This window comes from Labrus bergylta, chromosome 2 (assembly GCF_963930695.1).
Source record: "Labrus bergylta chromosome 2, fLabBer1.1, whole genome shotgun sequence".
NCBI lineage: Eukaryota > Metazoa > Chordata > Actinopteri > Labriformes > Labridae > Labrus > Labrus bergylta.
In genome coordinates this window covers 14,166,142-14,184,694 of record NC_089196.1, presented here as the reverse complement: position 1 = coordinate 14,184,694, position 18,553 = coordinate 14,166,142, and the positions used below count along the sequence as shown (strand labels likewise).

Below are 18,553 nucleotides of genomic sequence, written 5' to 3'. Positions count from 1 at the left end.
CATGACCTGAACACAGAGCAGAGCATCCACCACAGACCCTTTTTCTACCTGCTCTGTCCTGCTTTATACAGAGATCATCATGGAGCTGTGTGTGTGTGTTTGTGTGTGTGTGTGTGTGTGTGTGTGTGTGTGTGTGTGTGTGTGTGTGTGTGTGTGTGTGTGTGTGTGTGTGTATATATGTGTTGCCTCACCTCAAGGTTACAGCGTCATCATTCCACTGTGAGGAAATAATCTCTGTTAAGCTCTCCATTGCTTCATGCTAATTATAAACACATTGTGAAAGTAGAGAGAATCTTTTTTTCTGTATTTCCCCCGACAATACCAGATGTTATGGAGCCCACTGTAACATCATTATTGCTTTTACAATAAATGAGGACATTATTGCATTTACAATAGACTTTATTGAATTAATGCAATTACATTGATCTTGTTAGAATTAGCAACTTAATTGATTTACAGTGAATGCAAGAAAGCAGGCGCAAATAAACACACACGGCACTTTATTTTGAAAAGCTGCATCAATTAAACCCAATATATGATGAAGACATTAGAGCCCTTTTAATGTAATATCATGTTTAAACAATACATGAAATCAATAGCTCATTAAAAAAATCTGCTTGTTGCTTTAAAAAAAACTTTTCCTGTAAGGGACTAAAAGTGAGGATTAAGCTTCCTCATTGGCTGTTTATCGGTTCACTTAACACACCAGATACAGCCAGATGACACCTCATCGATCCCCACATCTTTTAAAGATATTACTTTGATTTGTGGCAGAGTTGAGGTAATTCTCGCTCTCCCACTCTCTCTCTCTCTCTCTGTCTCTCTCTCTCTTTCCCTGGGTCTTTTAGTTGCTCGTGAAGCCTGGTCATTGGGGTTTCTCCTCTAAATCATTACTCACATCTCAGCTTTGACAACATCCATTAGGTCGGACACACTTTGGCTATTAAAGGAAGAGTGGACGTAAGCTGTTAAAGGCCTATTTAAGCCAGTGAGGGAGCGGGTTTATGTCTCTATGTGTGGGAGTGTTGTCAAGAGAAGGGGGGGGGGGGGGGGGGGCTCTCTACCATATAGAGGGGGTGGAGCTTCACATCAGAGTCATTGGAGGGGCACAGGCTCATCTGCATATTGGCACAGAGACGCCCCCCTGCTGACCCCGGACTGCGATGGAATAGGGTGGAGAGCCTGGCGGCGTTCCGTAGGAGTTCATCGCCAGTTCAGGGTGAATGAGAGAGCGCTGCGGCATTGATCGCTTTCTGCAGGAAGAGGAAAAAAAAAGGACAAAACAGAAGTAAAAACACTAGTGAGGGTAAGACCGATGAGAAAGGGAAAACTGAGAAGGAGGAGGTGAAAAAAGATCACAGTGCCTCAAATTGGATATAAATGATATATTAGAGGTGTGAGAGGGCTGTGTCTTTGTTTCCCAAGGTTCGATGTTATGTTGAGCCCTAACACAGGTAGCACAGTCACTCAGAGTGCCGGGTTATTGACTCCCATGATTGCCAGGCCAGTAAATTTGACCCAAGGCACAGTCTGCTTGCTGTATAGTGTGCACAGCAGTCCCTTTTCTCAGAGCGAATGAGAACTCTCCTTCATACTGTGTGCACACAAATTACACAAACATACAAAAACAAAAAACAGCACCTACAACCAAACCCAAATACATCCCCAGCCAAAGCCCCTGCACACACCCCTGTTCCAACAATCATACACAAACACACACCATCTCCATTAACGCGTCCAGGCTGGGGTCAATCTAATAAACATCGGGTCAGTGCAGTGGTCATCAGAGGCCTGTCTGTGGTGAGAGAGCCTTTAAGGTGCTTCCTAATTGTGTCCCTGCGGCCTTCTAGTCCAGCTTTTTATAGCCTATCAAATGTACACAGAGGAGACGGGAGGAAGTGAGGAAGGAAGGAGGAAATCACTGAAGAGAAATGAATAGGAATTTCAGTGTACTTCTGATTTGACTCATCCAGTAGTAATGTGGATTTTAACCCTTTTCCTCAGATCCCAGATACTAAGCTTACCCAGAGAAAATGGCAGACACCTCATTTTATGTTCTTATCTTAAAGTAGAATGAGAAAGACAATGTTAAGAGAGGATAAGGATCAAAAAAAGGAACCCCATTACATGTTGGCTTGTCTTTTGACACAGTTAAAATGTTCTTAGATCCTTCTGGTGAGGGATGAAACTCTTAATATCATGTAATGGCAAACATATTCTCCCTCTGGTAAACCACCTCAATATGGCTCCTCAAGTCCAGTTACAGTTGTGTTGCTAAGCAGCTGAGCTGCTAGCAGAGGCAGGCCGGGACAAGCCATTATCTGTTAACGTTCTCGCTGAATGGTGTGCTAGCAGGAGAGGAGAAGTGTCGGGCACCAGCTGCAGCCTCGATCTGTCCTCATCATGGATGTTCTGATGGAGAGCTGAGGTGCTCTGTTGCAGGAAAGCATTAAAATTGCCTTTCAGTTTGCAAGCCATCCAACTAAAAAGCTGCCCGGTGATAACCTGAACCCTAAGGAACCTGAGGTGCAAGGACCAGATTTCAAGCTCCAGTGTGACCCCAAACTTGGGAACTGGCTAACCTGGAGGAGGTCAGAGAGAAATCCAGCACTGCTGCCTCCTCCCCCCCCACCACCACCACCGGACCACTTGATATGCTTGCTTGTTAGCTCTCTCCAACTTCTGTACTGCCTATCCTCAATCAGCTCTTTAGAATGAATGACTGCCGCTCCACTGGTTTCTCTTAGTGGCCCCATTGTGCATAACTCTGTTTCTGTAGGAGGACCTGAGGTGGAAGGGGGGGACATGCAGCGGTGTTGATTATCAGGTATCCGCTTAGATAACATATTGAGGCTGTCCCATTGGAGTAATAGGTCAGAGGCTTTCATGGCTCTCATACATGTGGCCAAGGCCTGCATGGAGCAATGCATTGTGGGTAGTGTATGGTGAACCTTACAGGTTTTAACATCTTACCCACTCACTTTTTTATTTTGTCACAGAAGTTATTCATTATGCAGAAATGTGTTTTTAATAATGTTAAGACTGTTCAACATACGGTACACTTTATTTTCCTGCAGCTTGACAGTAAGAACATTTTGTGAACCCTGCTCATGCCCATGTTTGTGTCCATTTTTGTGTCCCTTCTACTCATAGGCACAGAGAAGCATGAGCTGACCTCCTGGATGAGCTTCAACTCCATCTTCAGGTTCTTCAGCGAGGTCCTGGAGGTGAAGGAGGATGAAGAGGCTGAGGAGACATCCAATATTGTCACCACCCGCAGCAGCTCCCTCAAAAACAAACACCAGGATTTGTAGAACAGAAATGACTTGTATCAAGAGGGAGATTCAGTTAGAAATGGATTATAAGGGGGGGCAATGCAGAAAGGAAGATTCTGGATCTCTTCAGCATGTTTTCTGTTGGGTTTTTCACCTCCCTCTTCCTCTGTAACCTTCCTTTCTTCACTCTTCTCATTGCGGGTGTCATCTTTCCCGTCCTGTCCTCTCTGGCTCTGCACACAAATAGCCTTGTTGTTGTTGTAAGACACAGGAGTACAGGGTCACCATGTATACATCACAATAACGTTTTGCATTACTTCTAGATGAGTGCAACTGTCAAAGCAATATGGGCCTGAGTGTTAGCGCTTCCCGTGGGCTGTGGCCTAGCTGCGGGTACAGGCCACAGTAGCACAGATTAAGGCTGACAGGCGCTGTGCACAATGCGCCATGGTGCACCTCTAATTGTCCTGACATCCGCCTGAACTGAGCTAATGCCCTGCCTGCCCTCCAGTCTGCACTGCTCAGAGTCTCCCTCCTCTTCCTCTTCTTCCCCTCGGTCCTAAAGCCTGAGCTGCTTACCCTGAAATCAGCTCATCCTGTATGAAATCTTCAACTAAGGTACATTCGCATTTCAACCTGATCAGTTCCCTTTTTCTATTTTAAAACCTTTAAAAACATTTTTCAAAAGAGGTAACGCACTCTTAAATGATGATCGTTTCTTATGAATTAAAACGGATGTTTTTTATAACTTTTTTTTTTGTTCCCCTTTTCTGTGCATATGCAGCTTACTTTTAAAACCTGACTTTTCTTTGTTCTTTGTGTGAAATGTGGTTCTAACTCTTGCAATATATTCATATAGGACAGCACTGCTTATAAAGAGAAATATCTTTTTTTAATGTTCAAGCTTTAAGCTTAATTTGAATTCAGCATCTCACATACATTCAGACTATTTGATTTTTAATATTAAGCCAATACCTCTCAGAGCTGTAAGTGTTTACTTTATAATCTCTCCAGGTTTGCAAAACTGTGCAGAGTCCATCTCTCTGTGTTTATTATAAATACATATCTTTTTTTTTTCCTATTTGATATCCTTGAAATTGATGTCTGCGGATGATTTGATGTGATGAAACAAATAAAACAAACACAACCTGTGCTGAATATGGAAAATCGTGGGCACCGAGCTTATTTAAAATTACTTAAAGTCAAGCATCAAACTGGGTTTGAGGGATATCTCATTTTAACAGGAGCCAGAAGTCAGCTCACAACACTCATAAAGCCTCAATATATCGCCTTACACATGTCAGGAAATCCACCATTTCAATATTATTCTAAGCCTAAATGATATTTCCTTAGATGTTGGAGAAAAGTAACATATCTATTCTTTCCCTTTTCTTCCAAAGTACTCCTCTTGTGTGCTTAGAAGTGACAGAGTCAGCTCCCTGCTCAGCTGTACATAATCTGACTACGTGACACAAACATGATAAAAGATTTTCCACATGGTTGGTGTGTTTTATAAACCACTCAAGGCTTAATGGAATACATTTCTAATGTGTCATGACATTAGTAAAAACTCAAGCCGGATACTAAATCTTATGATACCTTGGACACATTCTCAAATATGTACTTTTCTTCTACTTTTTTTTTTCCTCAAACAGCACCATTGTTTAACTTTTACTCTGTGAAATCCTGCCTCTCCTGCACACTGTGCACATGCTTTAAGGCTTTTGTGGATTATCTTTCCGCTGTAATGAGACAACTGTGGCTGATGGTTGCAGGCCTAATTTCCTTTTAATTTGATTCAGATCTCTCCAGGTTTCAGCAGAGAAGTTGGCTTATTATTTGATTTGATGAGTTTCTGTTCAAAGATACCATTGCTCATCTCTCTGCTTTTCAGCTACAATCAGTTCATTTTTCACTCCTTAATTTGTATATTGTTGCCTTAGGAGCAAACAGGACTCTGTTCACTGTTTTTTTTAATAATATCCAGCAAGCCATATGTGAATGGAACTAAAGATGTAAGAGCAGCCTCAATCCAACGCACAGTTTTCACATAAAAGGACACTAATTTAGCCAATTTCTCTTGAAGACATTATTTTTTTTTGCAGATGGTTTACATGCAGTATTGGTTTAAGAAACACTTCTACTTTGTTTAATCACATTATAAGTCTGGATTTTATGAAACCGAGTGTCCTGCCAGGTCACAGGTTTTCTTTTATTTTGAAGTGTCAAAGTGTCTGCAACACAACAATCATTGTTCTTACATGATTGTTTTCATGTTTGTAATCAACTGATTAAATAATAATACAAATAAAAATAAACGTGTGTATCCTGCTGTTAAAATATAGCCTACCTTTATACTTTTATTTCACCTTTATTTAACCAGGAAAGAACGTGTTGAGATCATAAATATCTTAAGTGTCCTGGCCAAGACAGGCAGCAGCAGAATGAACAGTTTCTGACAAACAAGGAGCAGCCTGAGAATCAACCCATACTATATTTCATTGTTCATTTATTTCCCCTTCTGTTCCTCTGCATTTCTCGATCGTGTGTTAACTATAGCTTGTTTTTTTATTGCACATTATTCCAAGTGAGACAATAGAGCCTTTGAGAGTGAAAAGAATACAGCAGCAGTATCATAAAGTCAGGTGCGGAAGTAGAGAGAGAAACAGAGACGTTGCCCGGGGGGTAAAGTGTGTGCACCGGGACGAGAAAGTCGAGCGCCAAGTGACAAATGACCCGAGTCCTCATCTCACATGACATCTATGAAATCTAGAGGAAGACAAAATAGCCTCACAATCATCTGTTGTTACACGATCTGCCATTGGAAAGTGTCTTCTGCCATGTTTCAAAACTGTAAAAACCTCGAATGTTTCTTGAATGTTTTTGGGGGTTTTTTTTAGAAGTAAGTTTTTACGGTTTCATTTTTAAACATGTAACCTCGGTCAGACACCACTGAAAAGGAAGCCACATCTTTAACCTGATTATGTCCCCAGTGAGAAGTGTGTCAAAGGGAAAACAAACTATAAACAGTCATTCCCCTCTTTTTGGTCATTAATTTTGGCAAAGTGAGCCCCCCTCCAACTCGGCGAGCTTTTACAGCATCATTTGTTTTCACGCGGTGAAACCGATCAGGTCATTAAACGCCCCCTCAATAAATCTTTAGAAATCTTTTCCATTAATCCCTGAACAACAAGTGGAACCAGGCGAGTCCCCCTCACACTGTGTCAGGCCTCTGATTAAAGAGAGGCACACACACGTACACATACCAGCACACACAGCCGGCTCTCTGTATTTAAAAAGTGTGTCTGAACGCTCCTTAAGACAACACTGTCCAATGTAAGGCTTCTGTGATATTGTAGAGAATCCCTATTCTTGAATAAGAGGAAGTTTTCTCAGTTTTAATAAGTAACCTGTTCTCTGTCTAAGCAAACAGTGTTTATCTGAATTTTGACCTCCAGTCATGATCAACTAAGGCAGAAAACAAACACAGCGAAGAAAATATCCTATTGGCTATTGGCTGAGAATGACTTTATCTAACGCAGAGGAAACTTCTTCGTTAAGAGTTTTTTTTTTTCGAGTTTGGGCAAAGTGTGTGTGTCTGTTTGATCCCGTTTCTCGGTATTTGGGAATATATTTAAACTATAGCCTATCTAATTTATTCCGATCGATGACTAATGCATCACGCTGTCACTTGGTACTTTCTCCTAACATAATCTCTTCGAGCCTCTGGGGTTCAGGTTTAGACTTTCGTCGCTCGTTCCCCAGAGGAGGGATCCCCGAACCAAACGTGAAATAGTCCGCTCCGACTCTCCTTTGACTCTCTGGAAGTGAGCGCATGCAGCGTGTGAATGTATAATAGCTATGACTGATTTGATTATAGCTTTCACTCTGCCAGCTATTGTCGTCAACTCACGGTACAGATAGTTACAGACAGCTCTACACTGAATCATATCTGCAACAGAAAATAACATCAGCTGCGGAGCTTTACGATCAAATCCTGCCAAATGGGGGGTCTGCTGCTGTTACTGGTGGGTTTTGGGAGGAGGGATGGGTGGAGAAGGGTGGGGTCCTTGACATGAAAAAAAGTTGGGGATCCCCTGTGCTGCCACAGCCTGATAATTCAATTTTTTTTTTTTTTTTTTTTTTTTTACTTTGAGAGAGTTGTTGTCACGCTTGCTTGCTCCGGCCCTCTCTGATATGCACGCAGCCCTGCAGAAGATGAACTCTGTGCAAAGGAACCAAGTTGGAATGTCACCCCTGTGACAGCCCCCCTCACACACACACACTGAAACACACACACACTCTCCTCTTCAGCACTCCTCCAGCGGATCACTGTCAGATCACTATTTGCATAATTATATGCTCAGCTCAGAAGAGAAAACTAACCCCCAAATTTTACGGGTCAACTAACTGCAACAATCAATGTTTTATCGGGTATACTAAGGGAAAAATGTCTTTTGCAATCACGGCGGAGGAAACTCTACTACTCCCCACTCTCCACTTCTTTATGAGTTCAATTCAATTACTTTATTGGCATGACTGCTTATCAGAAACAATATTTCCAAAGCAGTTTAAACAATGGAAATTCACTCCCCACCCTTGCGTCAAAGAGGACCCAAGCAAGTCCTCTCTCTCTCTCGCTATCTCTCTCTCTCTCTCTCTCTCTCTCTCTTTTCTCTCTTTTCTCTCTTTCTCTCTCAGTACGTGAGCAAACACTTTTTCATCTATTGAAAGAGAAAGAATGTCTGGCTTACGCTTGGAGGTGCATTCAAGATTGTATCCCTTCTTTTTCTGACCCATTTTTTCTCTGCCGACTCTAGTCCACATATATAGCCTATACTGTGTTTTCCTCCACAGAATAGCTATTTAATACAAGGCCTATATAGCAGAGCCCAAAACTCAGTGGCCTGGGTTTACATCATTACATATTCATTGACTTGCGGAGAAACCATTTAATCCAGTGGAAACAACTCCTCTTCAATCGCCTCTCTCTCTCATTCCCTATTCTAATAAAGACTCACACACTGATACGACAACACTTCGAGGCCACAGAAAACACATTTAGGAAAGGGTTTGACTGTGTTTTATTTTGAAGGTCAAGAAAGCCAACACCTGTCTGGACACAGGTGTTCCACCAAGTAGGGTGCTGGGCCTCTTAAAGGTTGTGAAAGTCTCCCAAACAAGCATGCAAATGTATACTTTATTTTAATATAGATTTTAATGAGATGGCATCGTACTGCTATTCCAACTGCAAAGGGAAAAAAAACATTATTATGGTGTACTGCTTCAAAAATAAAACATGTAAGAATAAGCAGGCCTGGTCACATAAACCTTGCTCCCACTTGTCTTATAGTTCTTAAAAAATAGGACCATACCATTGAGCTATAGCCTTCTTAGATCCAAGTAAAACAGAACTTCCCCATGGTTATCATGAGGAGAGAAAGAGATTAAAAAATGCCTTCGAGACCAAAATGACAAAGAAACACAACCAGGTTGAAGTCATCGAACATAACACGAATATTAGCGGCATATTCTTTGTTTTCTTTTCTCGGCTCTGCTGTCTTATTCTTCTAAGTAGCCTCTACATCAGCGGCAGGGTCTATAATGTGTGTGTGTGCTGATCCTGGCATATAATACTCCGATTGTGGGACAGCTGTTGGCAGGGCCGTTTTACGGTGTTCAGTCCATTTGGCTTTAATAGCAGCTTTCAGGCGGACCGCTACTCTATCCCCTCACCGCCCCCTCAATTACACCTCCTCTGATACTCTGCTGGCCTAAAGACTCGTGCAGTAAAAAAAAGGAAAAAAAAGCTGCCTCTGAAATGCAATCCATGTGAAGAATGGGCACTGACTTTTAAGATTTTGGGGGCTATACTCTGAAGATTTCAGGGAAGCAGGGAAGTTAGGCCAGCAGTGATGGAGGAGAGAGGAGAGGAAGTGTAACACAGCTCATTGGCCCAGTTTAACAGGCCAGCGAAGACTTAGGGGGGAAAATTGGTCATTTAGTGTTGATGAATGGCAGTGAGGATGAAGGGGCTCTGTTAGGCCTGTGATCGGGGCCTTTCTCAGGCTGTAAAATGCGACCGGATATCTGAAAACTGAACGCCAATAATGTGTTTTTAACACTGTTATATGTCAAATTCAAAATATCAGTTTGACAAATTACAATTTTTATTACGCACGTGTTTGTGTGTCTCTATGTGTTTTGTGTGTCTGCGGTTGGTTGGGCACACTAAGCGCCCAAGAAAAAAAGATTTTTTAGGGATGGCTCAAACACTGTCACTCAATATTTCTGCACAATGGGAAGGATTAAGGCTCTTAAATATACCGCTCACAGATCTCAGACTCGATTTTACACATCCACTTAGTTTAAAAAAATAAAAGTAAATCTTATTATTTATTTAATTTACATAAGCTGACTGTTGTAACAAAAGACTAATTGATCATAATAATAAAATGCCCAAAACTTTGTCTGCTTAAATAATAATAAAATAATAATAATAATAATAATATCCTAATTACCTGAAAATGACTTCTTCAATGATGCCGACCTGAGACAAGTAGGCTCATTATTATATGACATTATATACAAATTTAAAATGTACAACACACTTTTTGTTTTATTTTAAAATGCTAATTTAAAATATTACATTTACCAGTTTTCAACAACTTCATATTGAACAAACTAAATGAATTACACGAAAACGAACAAATATATAATATATATATAGAACTTTCTAAACTGACGGTACAACTCAAGGATGCGTTTGAACAATATTTGAATTGATGTTATATAAAAACAACGATTGTCAAATTAACATATTTGAAAACGTGGGCCCACGTAGTTGTTGTATAGGCTATAAACAATGTAATCTTAAACGAATTAGAAATATTCTCCACGTTTGTTTTAGTCAGCCTCTTCAGATTTTTTTTTTCAAAGAAAGAAAAGTGAAATATTCATCGGAGAGTATCTCACAGCCCATGTAGATAACTTCTCATAACTTTTACTAAGAACAACTGGATGTCACCCATAAGCAAAAACTGAATGCGTAGTCTCCATTAATACATCGAATTTCAACTGTGTGAAACATTTGATCATTTCTCGAACTTAAATCAACTGGAAATGAGGGGTTCGCCAGAAATCCTTGAAGTCCTTGAATCAATATCATATCGGAGTTGTAAGATATCGATTAGTTTGTGGTCAGAAAAGGCCTGAACTTACACTGCAAAAAAGGGACCTAAAAACTCTCTTATAGTCCTATCCTCTTGTCAAACGTAAAAAGTGATTACACCTGTCAAAATGACATTTTAGTCAACATTTTAAGTTCAACTGTATTAGAAAATATTTTCTCATTACACGTTGTTCATTTAAATGTTATAAAAAATATTGGAAAACAAGACAATAACTTTATCGAAGGAAAATGCTGCTGTTTCAGTTTTAAAACAGATTTGTTTTAAAGTGAAATCACCCCGTCTTTACCAATGTTTTTATATCCTCGGGAAAAAAAACAGATCTCCCCAAGAGTTCATCTACAGTGAAGCTGTGTTCAAACCTCATTTATTTCAGTGAAACTCTGATCTAAAGAAAAGAAAAAAAGCAGCCACTGAGTTCTCTCTTTTGGATTTAAAATCTGTGAGGGAAAAAAATAGTGCAAGGCGATATTAAATCACACATTATAGATGAGTTTCATCATGTGGACGCAGCCCTCCGAGGATAAACACGGCGGTGCGTGGGGTAAGAATAAGCTCCAAGTTATTATTACTGTGGGAGCGGCCTTTCACCAGCAGCACCTTGCATCCTCATTACATCCACCCAAAAAAAAAGAGATGAAGCTCTAAATGAAGTTATTGCCATCCAATGAACTCAAATTAGCGGGGCCACACCATGACAGACAGCTCAGAGGAGAGAGAGAAAGGAAGAGAGAGAGATGAGGAGGGGTTGATGGAGGGATATAGGTGGAGAGATTGGCAGGTGTATGTTTGGATGTGCATTTCATGGTTTGTGAAGCCCCTTAAGTGAAGTTGGGTTCATTTTGGTTAAGCGAGTTAATATGGTTGTGTTATTAAAGGGCCTGCAGTCACCTTGCAGCCTGAGACCCCTCCTCCCCATCCCGATGGCTTAGACTTTGTTCCCATCTATTTCATTTCTTTATCAGCCATTCAAATATAACGTTTCTCTCTTTCTCGTGCACAATCTCTCCATCCGGTTGAATGGCTTTCTTTCTTGTCGCTGAGGTCCTCATTGTGTTCACTACCTGAGTCAGCAGGGAGGATGAAAAGGGGAGAGTTTGACGGGAGGAAGGACGAGAGGAAGGGGTGGTTTGACACGCGGGGAGGGAGAGACAGAGGCGATGATAGGCGCGCGGGGGCCCCGCGAGGAGCCGAGTGAATCTACCTGCTCCTCCGGTGTCGAGCTGAGCGCGTGAGAGTGTGTGTGAAGTTAACAACACAGCGTCCAACTCGACTTTATCGCTGTTTATCCCCGCAGCAAGGGCTGTCAGGCGCTGACAGATTGGCAGCATCTGTAATCAGCGCCCTGAGATCCCCTCAACTCACTCACTGCTGATAGTTCACCAACAGACTGTTGCAAAAGCCATGTATTATTTGCATGATTATGTTCATTTAAGGATGAAGTGCGAACATTTTTTCACTTCTATTATTCGAAAAATGTCTAGAAACGTTTCGTTAATTAGTAGCCTAGGTTATAAAGCAACTGAGACCAGTATGTGAAAAAGGAAGTTTTCTTAAATATAAAAATATGCCATAAAGAACAGGACTGTATTGCATTTGTGATGAACAACATTTTAATTTAAACCTTTTCAAAGCAGCCACACCTATCGATTATTCTACAACTATATAGGGAATAGTATTTATTTACAGTTACAAAAGTATTTCTAAACTCTTTTTCAACTTTTTAGACTAAACTCTTTTGTTTCCTGTGTTGTGTAGAATCTGTAACAAATTAAATAAGCTCACTACAAGCAGCAGTTAAAGGGATAGAACCAATAAATTACGTTTGAGCTGATAAAACTTTTACTTTTGCATTTTAAGGATCAAAAGATTCATGAAACACAAAATCATTTGATCTCCTTAAGATGCACATTGTTTGTTTTTTTCTCGGCAACCTTTCAGGACTACATGAAAATAATTCAATAAATTATTTTAAAAAAGCAATGTTACTAAACTTTCCAATCTCAATAACTGTACGTCCATCTGTTTTATTAAAATGTTAAATGCGAGTGTGTGTGTCTCTCCGGCAAGACTTTGATGTTCCGCACACAGAGATTAAAAAAAAAAAAAAAACAGTCAAAGAAAGCGACACAAGAACCTCAAGTATAGGAAGAAAAAAAAATCTTTAGAAAAGCACGACATCCAGTCTGAACATTCCGGGTCATGTGCGGGGCCTCAGAATAACAGTGGACCTGAAGCTATATTTCACTTATGGAGCCTTCAATGGGATTGGTGCTTATCTCTCCAGCACAGTGCTGCTGACCTGTAGGCTGCAGCATCAGAGCGGTGTGTTTGTGTTGAGGTGTTGACCTGTCAGGGGGGACTTGTTAGGACTTTAACTCCGACTGCTGGCGGTCTCCAGACATCCGGGGGTGGCATCGATTTGAAACTTGTCCTGTCTAATTTGATGATAACATCCAGCATGCCCCGCCGCAGCACCATGGACAGCGCACTGTCTTGACCTTGCCTTGCTATCAAATTACCCCCGTCTGGGCCATGGTGAGAGCCCTGCACCAAGTTTACTATAGACTGAGAGAGAGAGAGAGAGAGAAAGAGAGATTTTTGCTTTTTTCACCAAAGACAGATATTGTGTGAAGCTGTACTGAGGGAAATCAAGAGTGTGTAAACAGTACTCAGTTACACTTAATCAATGACTTTATTTTATGTTTTGTCTGTCCCTGCATTTCTTATTCCAGTTTGAAAATACTTAGTCTATATTTTGGATTTCAAACCAGATGTATTCAGCCCAGTGATATTAAAGTTCAGGGGGACCCAAATGCAACAATAAATACATTCCAATATGGGACACATTATTCAGATCCTTTGCCAAGCCTATTTAAAAGTTATAAACCGAAGAAAAAAAACACTAGGTAACTACTCCATTACAAGTACAACAGCACTCAAATATTTCACAAGTTAGTACAGAACAGTTAGTAATTCTTACTCAACGTCTTAAACGTTTAATTACTTGTGTTTAAGGGGAAATGGTCTCTGTTGGTGTTTATATTACGTCATCAGAATTGCCAGTGCATTAAGGTGTCACAGGATTGTGTTGGTTTGAATATTTAATTCACTTTGTGGTAGTTGAATCCATACACTTGCATCGTGTTTTATAACAAATATGTTACATAAAATCTTTATCTGCCTGCAGCTGAATTTAGTGGAGTAAAAATGACTATTCTACACTTAATTACACCTTGAATTATGTTATTATAGCATTTAATAATAATCCCATCACCCTTTTCTAATGAATATATAAAAAATACAAGTTGGTAAAGTATGTATAAAGATAATTCTGAGCATGTTGAAGGTGCATAATCTAAAATGCTTGAATCTACCTGCAGCAGGCAGGCTTGAAGTCAAACCCAACAGAACTCAGGACAGTACGAGGATGTCTGCTGAATGCACGTGCGCATCAGTGCATGTACAGTAGATGCTGAGCCAAAAAGAGAAAACAAAAACAATTTATATTTTTGCACATCTTCCCGCAGTAGTTACACCCTATCAGCTGGTGCACATACTGTGCTAACAAGTTGATTTGGGAAGGAGAATGTCGAAAGTTTGAGAGAGAGCCCAAGGCAGTGACGGGGGGAGGATTTACTGGTGAAGAAACAGAGAGAAAGAGAGAATGAGAGGCTGTTTGATGGAGCTCTACAGCTTTGAGACAGCTTGTTAATTAAAACCCCAAGAGATGAGGCTCTGCAGCCACCGTCCATATCAGAGCACTGCTAACTATACTGACAGCAAGTTACTTAACAAGCAAGCGCCTCAATCCTGCTCCGTTTTATCACAGGCAGGCAGTGAGATATTTTAATTCGTTAAAATCCCACTGTGGCGCTGAAATATCTTGTTTTCTACTTAAGAAATTATGACAAACCTTCGTATTCACTGTCATTTCAGGGATGGAGCCCAAATGGCTGCTTATGCCTCAAATTCCTCACGCCAGCTTAAATGTGGCAAATTCGATTAAGGAGAGAAAGAAAGAAATGTCACAAAAATGAGTGAATTAGTCTAGACATAGGTTGGGTGGTATTAAATTCTTAGCTTTATATTCAGGCGTTGGAATTACGTTCAAAATCAAAGTAGCTTTAGATTTCACAGAGGCAGATAGGCCTCACTGCAGATACAAAGAGTCAAAACAAAGAAGCTACTGTGTGTTTCTTGCTGAATGCGTTTTCTGATCAATTTCAATCGAGGTCATCATACGCTTTGTCCCCATGCATTATTCCACCTTAATTGAACCCGCAACCCGCCCTTTGCCTGCGGGATCCCGGAGCAATTTCACTTCTATATGCATGCGCGAGATGATGGCTTGTTAAGTCGAGGAAAACAAATACCAAGAGAGCCTTACTCAAACACTCAAAATGTATGACGGGCCCAGGCCCATTGTTGAGAAAATAATTGAAATGCTGCTTTCCTCTCTCCCCCTGCCTGCTAATAATGTGTTAGCCGAGTGTAGGCCACCTCATGTAAATAGCAGGAAGAGAGAGAAGGCGTTGAGGTGGAGGTGAAGCCTGGCTGAGTGTGTGTCTGCAGGTGGAGGAGCCCCGGATACAGTACAAGCGAACATGCTGTGCCACACCACCCAGGATCACACGGGGGAGGAAGTGGGACTGTCTGTGAGTGCTGGAGGGGTGTCAAACAAATGGTTAAAACAGCTCAATCAACAATGAAAAGTTGCCTCTTCTAAGTGAGATTGCTCTTGTTAACTGTAAGGACTAATTCTGTGTCCATAAGTCTTTTGTTTGTGTGTGGTCTAGAAGCCCCACTCTCTTTGCTTCTGCTAATAGATGAAAAAGATACACAATTCTCTGCATGCCATACTCGAAAAATTATCCATTAATTCTCCACCTAATATGTTGATTCGTTCGTCATTATAAAGCTGGATTCTACATTTGTACTTCAGAGTTTTTCACATAAGGAAATGATGAAGCCACAGAGAAGAAAAAAAAAGCCAGACCATCGTTCACAGCCCACATGGTCTGCACTTGCACTGTTTATCTTCAACCACAACAAGACAGGAAATCCACTCCCTTGATCTGTGTAGTAATCTGGTGACAAATTAAAAGACGGTTCGAATAGATGATTTACAGCTGGTGATCTTCAGAAAGCAGAGCAAGTAATCGAAACAAAAAAACCGATTTAATCTCGATGAAAAAGTGCATCATTTCATCTGTCTTTACTCAGACGACGAATTCTAAAATATTAGTCTAATTAAAACCTGAGTTATTGTTTTACTTTACATCGTGTAAGTCTACCGAATAGGTCGATTTCAAAATAAAAGGTGTTTAGAGTTTACTTTTTCTTTCCCCCTCATTGTGTGTAAAGAGCATGTTTCTTTGTGACACACTGCCGTGTTCAGGCCCCTGGCTGCACCTGATGTCTTGGTGGCTGCTATGGGGCTACAGCGCTTTTTAAGACAGCTGTAAAAGGCTCTGCAAGTCTCCAACACATTCATCAACGTCAGGCACCGACAAGCCGCTATTTAGTGAAAGTGTAACTGCAGCAGTATATCTCAGAGCAGAGTGGGCCACTCAGCAAACAACACAATGGATTTTTTTTTTTTTTAATTCTGATTGTTGCAAACAATCAAAAACAGATTATCGTTGAATTCTTAAAAAAATATTTAAATCGGAAATATATATATATATATATAAATTATTTAAAGTATATATTTTGTGAGCATATAATAACTTCGTTTTGCATCACTGCACTTAATGCAGCATTTATCTGTTCACAGTTCGTTGAATTTATTTTCTGCAAACAAAAGTCTTTTGTTATTATTATTTCTGCTGATTTTGTAGTCAAACATGGTTCTCTTTTGCGCCTTTAGATGGAGTGTGTTTGCCTTAACTTAAAATAATAATTCGTTTTTATTTTTAAATGGCTAATTAAAGTCATATTATTGCTTTCCACATAATTTAATCATGTATCAGTGTATGGTCTGTATCGTTACATTGCTTAAACAAACAATTACTCCGAAGCTCAAATATTGTGCGACAGTGTGCGTTACAATCAGTTTACATTAAAATGAAATGCATTACTGGTTTTAATCGATGTGATTCCGCAGCTTAACAAAACAAACACAACTGTCAGTCGACACAGGATAATGCAATTATAAAAGTCCCCCGCTCTGCACAGCGGTGGGGTTACATTAGACGAGTCTGCAGCTGCTGAAATTCCTGCTCTAAAAAACGGCCCTGCTGGAGAAGCTTCTCTGAGCTGAGGACTGTGGGCTGAGCGAACGAGAGAGAGAGGCTCTGAGGCGGCTCTTGTGTCAGAGGGTCCCACAACGCAGAGCGCCATCTAGCAAACAAAGGTAGCAACAATAATCGCATGGAGGGTTTGAGGCACAGGGAGTGCCTTTACGCACACGGCACACAGGGGCGCAGAGGGACGCCACAACAAAGCGCCGCAGTTTATCTCGCTTCAATTCATTTTAAACTTTTTGTTTAATACTCGAACCTTGTGTGAAAGTTTAACATTTGTGCAAGATTAATACATGAGCCCACCCAGATCGATAAATTACAGTATCTGCCTTTTGTTGTTTTTTTTCCCCCCCAGCGGATCAAATTTTAATGAGCATCCGAGGGGTCAGCATGGCACACCAGCTGAACGACGGTCAAGCTGAAAATGGCAGAAGTTTTAATGTCAAAGTGGGTTAGAAGGATGAGGGGAGGGAAGACGAGGGGCGACAGGTGACTCCCCCACTTGACAAAAATCAATCGATACGATTACTTTCAAGCTCCATCACTGTGTTTTACTGTGGATGTGTAGCACAAGCAAACAATACGTCTTGTGAGAGCAGAGCTGAATGCACATATATCTGCTGCTGAGCGCCCTTAACAGGAGGGTTTGACCAAATAAAAAACGAGGAAAAGTGCATCGTGTGTGTAAAAAGCTCAGTAACACTTCTATCCTTTACCCACTCGCAGTAATCTTCCCCACTCATCCTCAGTGCAGACAATATTTCAGACACAAGTCCTCTTCCCTGGTAATGATTGTACAATACCAACAATAACAGTTATAGCCACATACAGTATAAGCAGTAATAATGATGAGTAATTATGACAGCAGTGGTAAGAGCCCGATCGCGAGTTAGGGGGCACGAGCACTATTAGTGCAGCAATCAATGCAGAGCTATAGATCTGAAATAATCGAGCCTCACTGCTTGATTCAGCACGCCGACTGTTCTGGTTATTGTTCATCTCAGTCCACATAATAACAAAAAACAACCTTCCATAGTGTATTAACCTTACACATCAATAGGTGCTGAAAAGCTTATTTAATTATACACCATTTAAATAGTGCTTACACGCAAGAAAATGGGAAAATACACATGATCATTTTCGTTTTTGAGGTTTATTAAGGACAATAAATCTAAATACTAAATGTTGACACATGGTTCGAACATGATAGTATAGTAATAGTTGAAGTAATGTTAAAGACAGCCTGTGAGTGATCAATCGGCTTCGTAGTGATATATGGACCGAAATGTCAGGGGCAAAAATTCTCATATTTGTTATCTTGTCAGGCGCCCCTCGACAACCAGCAATTTGTGACAATTTTCGGTCGGTTAAGGCGTCAAATAAAATCCCCACACAGCCTGCACGCTAAAACTTCGGTTTACACTGCACGTGCACACTCACAACTAGGCCACTGATTTTGTTTTAAAAATAAATATAGTGGAATTGTTTCTCCTCACAATGCAATATACGTAGACGAATATTATTACAAGTAAATAATGATGAGGTGATGCATTCGTGTGTGTGTGTGTGTGTGTGTGTGTGTGTGTGTGTGTGTGTGTGTGTGTGTGTGTGTGTGTGTGTGTGTGTGTGTGTGTGCGCGTGTGTGTGAGGGAGAAGAGAGAGAGAGACTGTTCCTTCACTGTAAATAGTGGTATTTGCACGGCAGGAGAGTGCATTAATGAATGTATTAATTAATGGGAACATACATTTGTAATTTTGTAAAAATGTTAACAATTAATCTGTAGTCAACAATTTACATGAGCACAAAGTTTAGAATTAGATTAATTAAATATTTTTAAAA

The 18,553-nt window shown here is 40.5% G+C and overlaps 1 protein-coding gene and 1 long non-coding RNA gene across 3 annotated transcripts in view; one reads left to right on the top strand and one right to left on the bottom strand.

The window, feature by feature from the left end:
* Positions 1 to 5,619, top strand: part of arb2a (ARB2 cotranscriptional regulator A) — a 145,415-nt gene extending 139,796 nt beyond the window's left edge. For both annotated transcript variants that reach the window (XM_065965385.1, XM_065965387.1), the window contains exon 11: positions 3,154 to 5,619. In XM_065965385.1, coding sequence (XP_065821457.1) covers positions 3,154 to 3,314 — 161 coding nt within the window. In that variant the 3' untranslated portion in view covers positions 3,315 to 5,619. The remainder of the gene's footprint in view (positions 1 to 3,153) is intronic.
* The window catches only part of LOC136183160 (uncharacterized), a 23,121-nt gene continuing 4,962 nt past the window's right edge, over positions 395 to 18,553 (bottom strand). Inside the window, exon 3 of the long non-coding RNA XR_010668993.1 lies at positions 395 to 1,253. This is a non-coding gene — a long non-coding RNA (uncharacterized lncRNA). The remainder of the gene's footprint in view (positions 1,254 to 18,553) is intronic.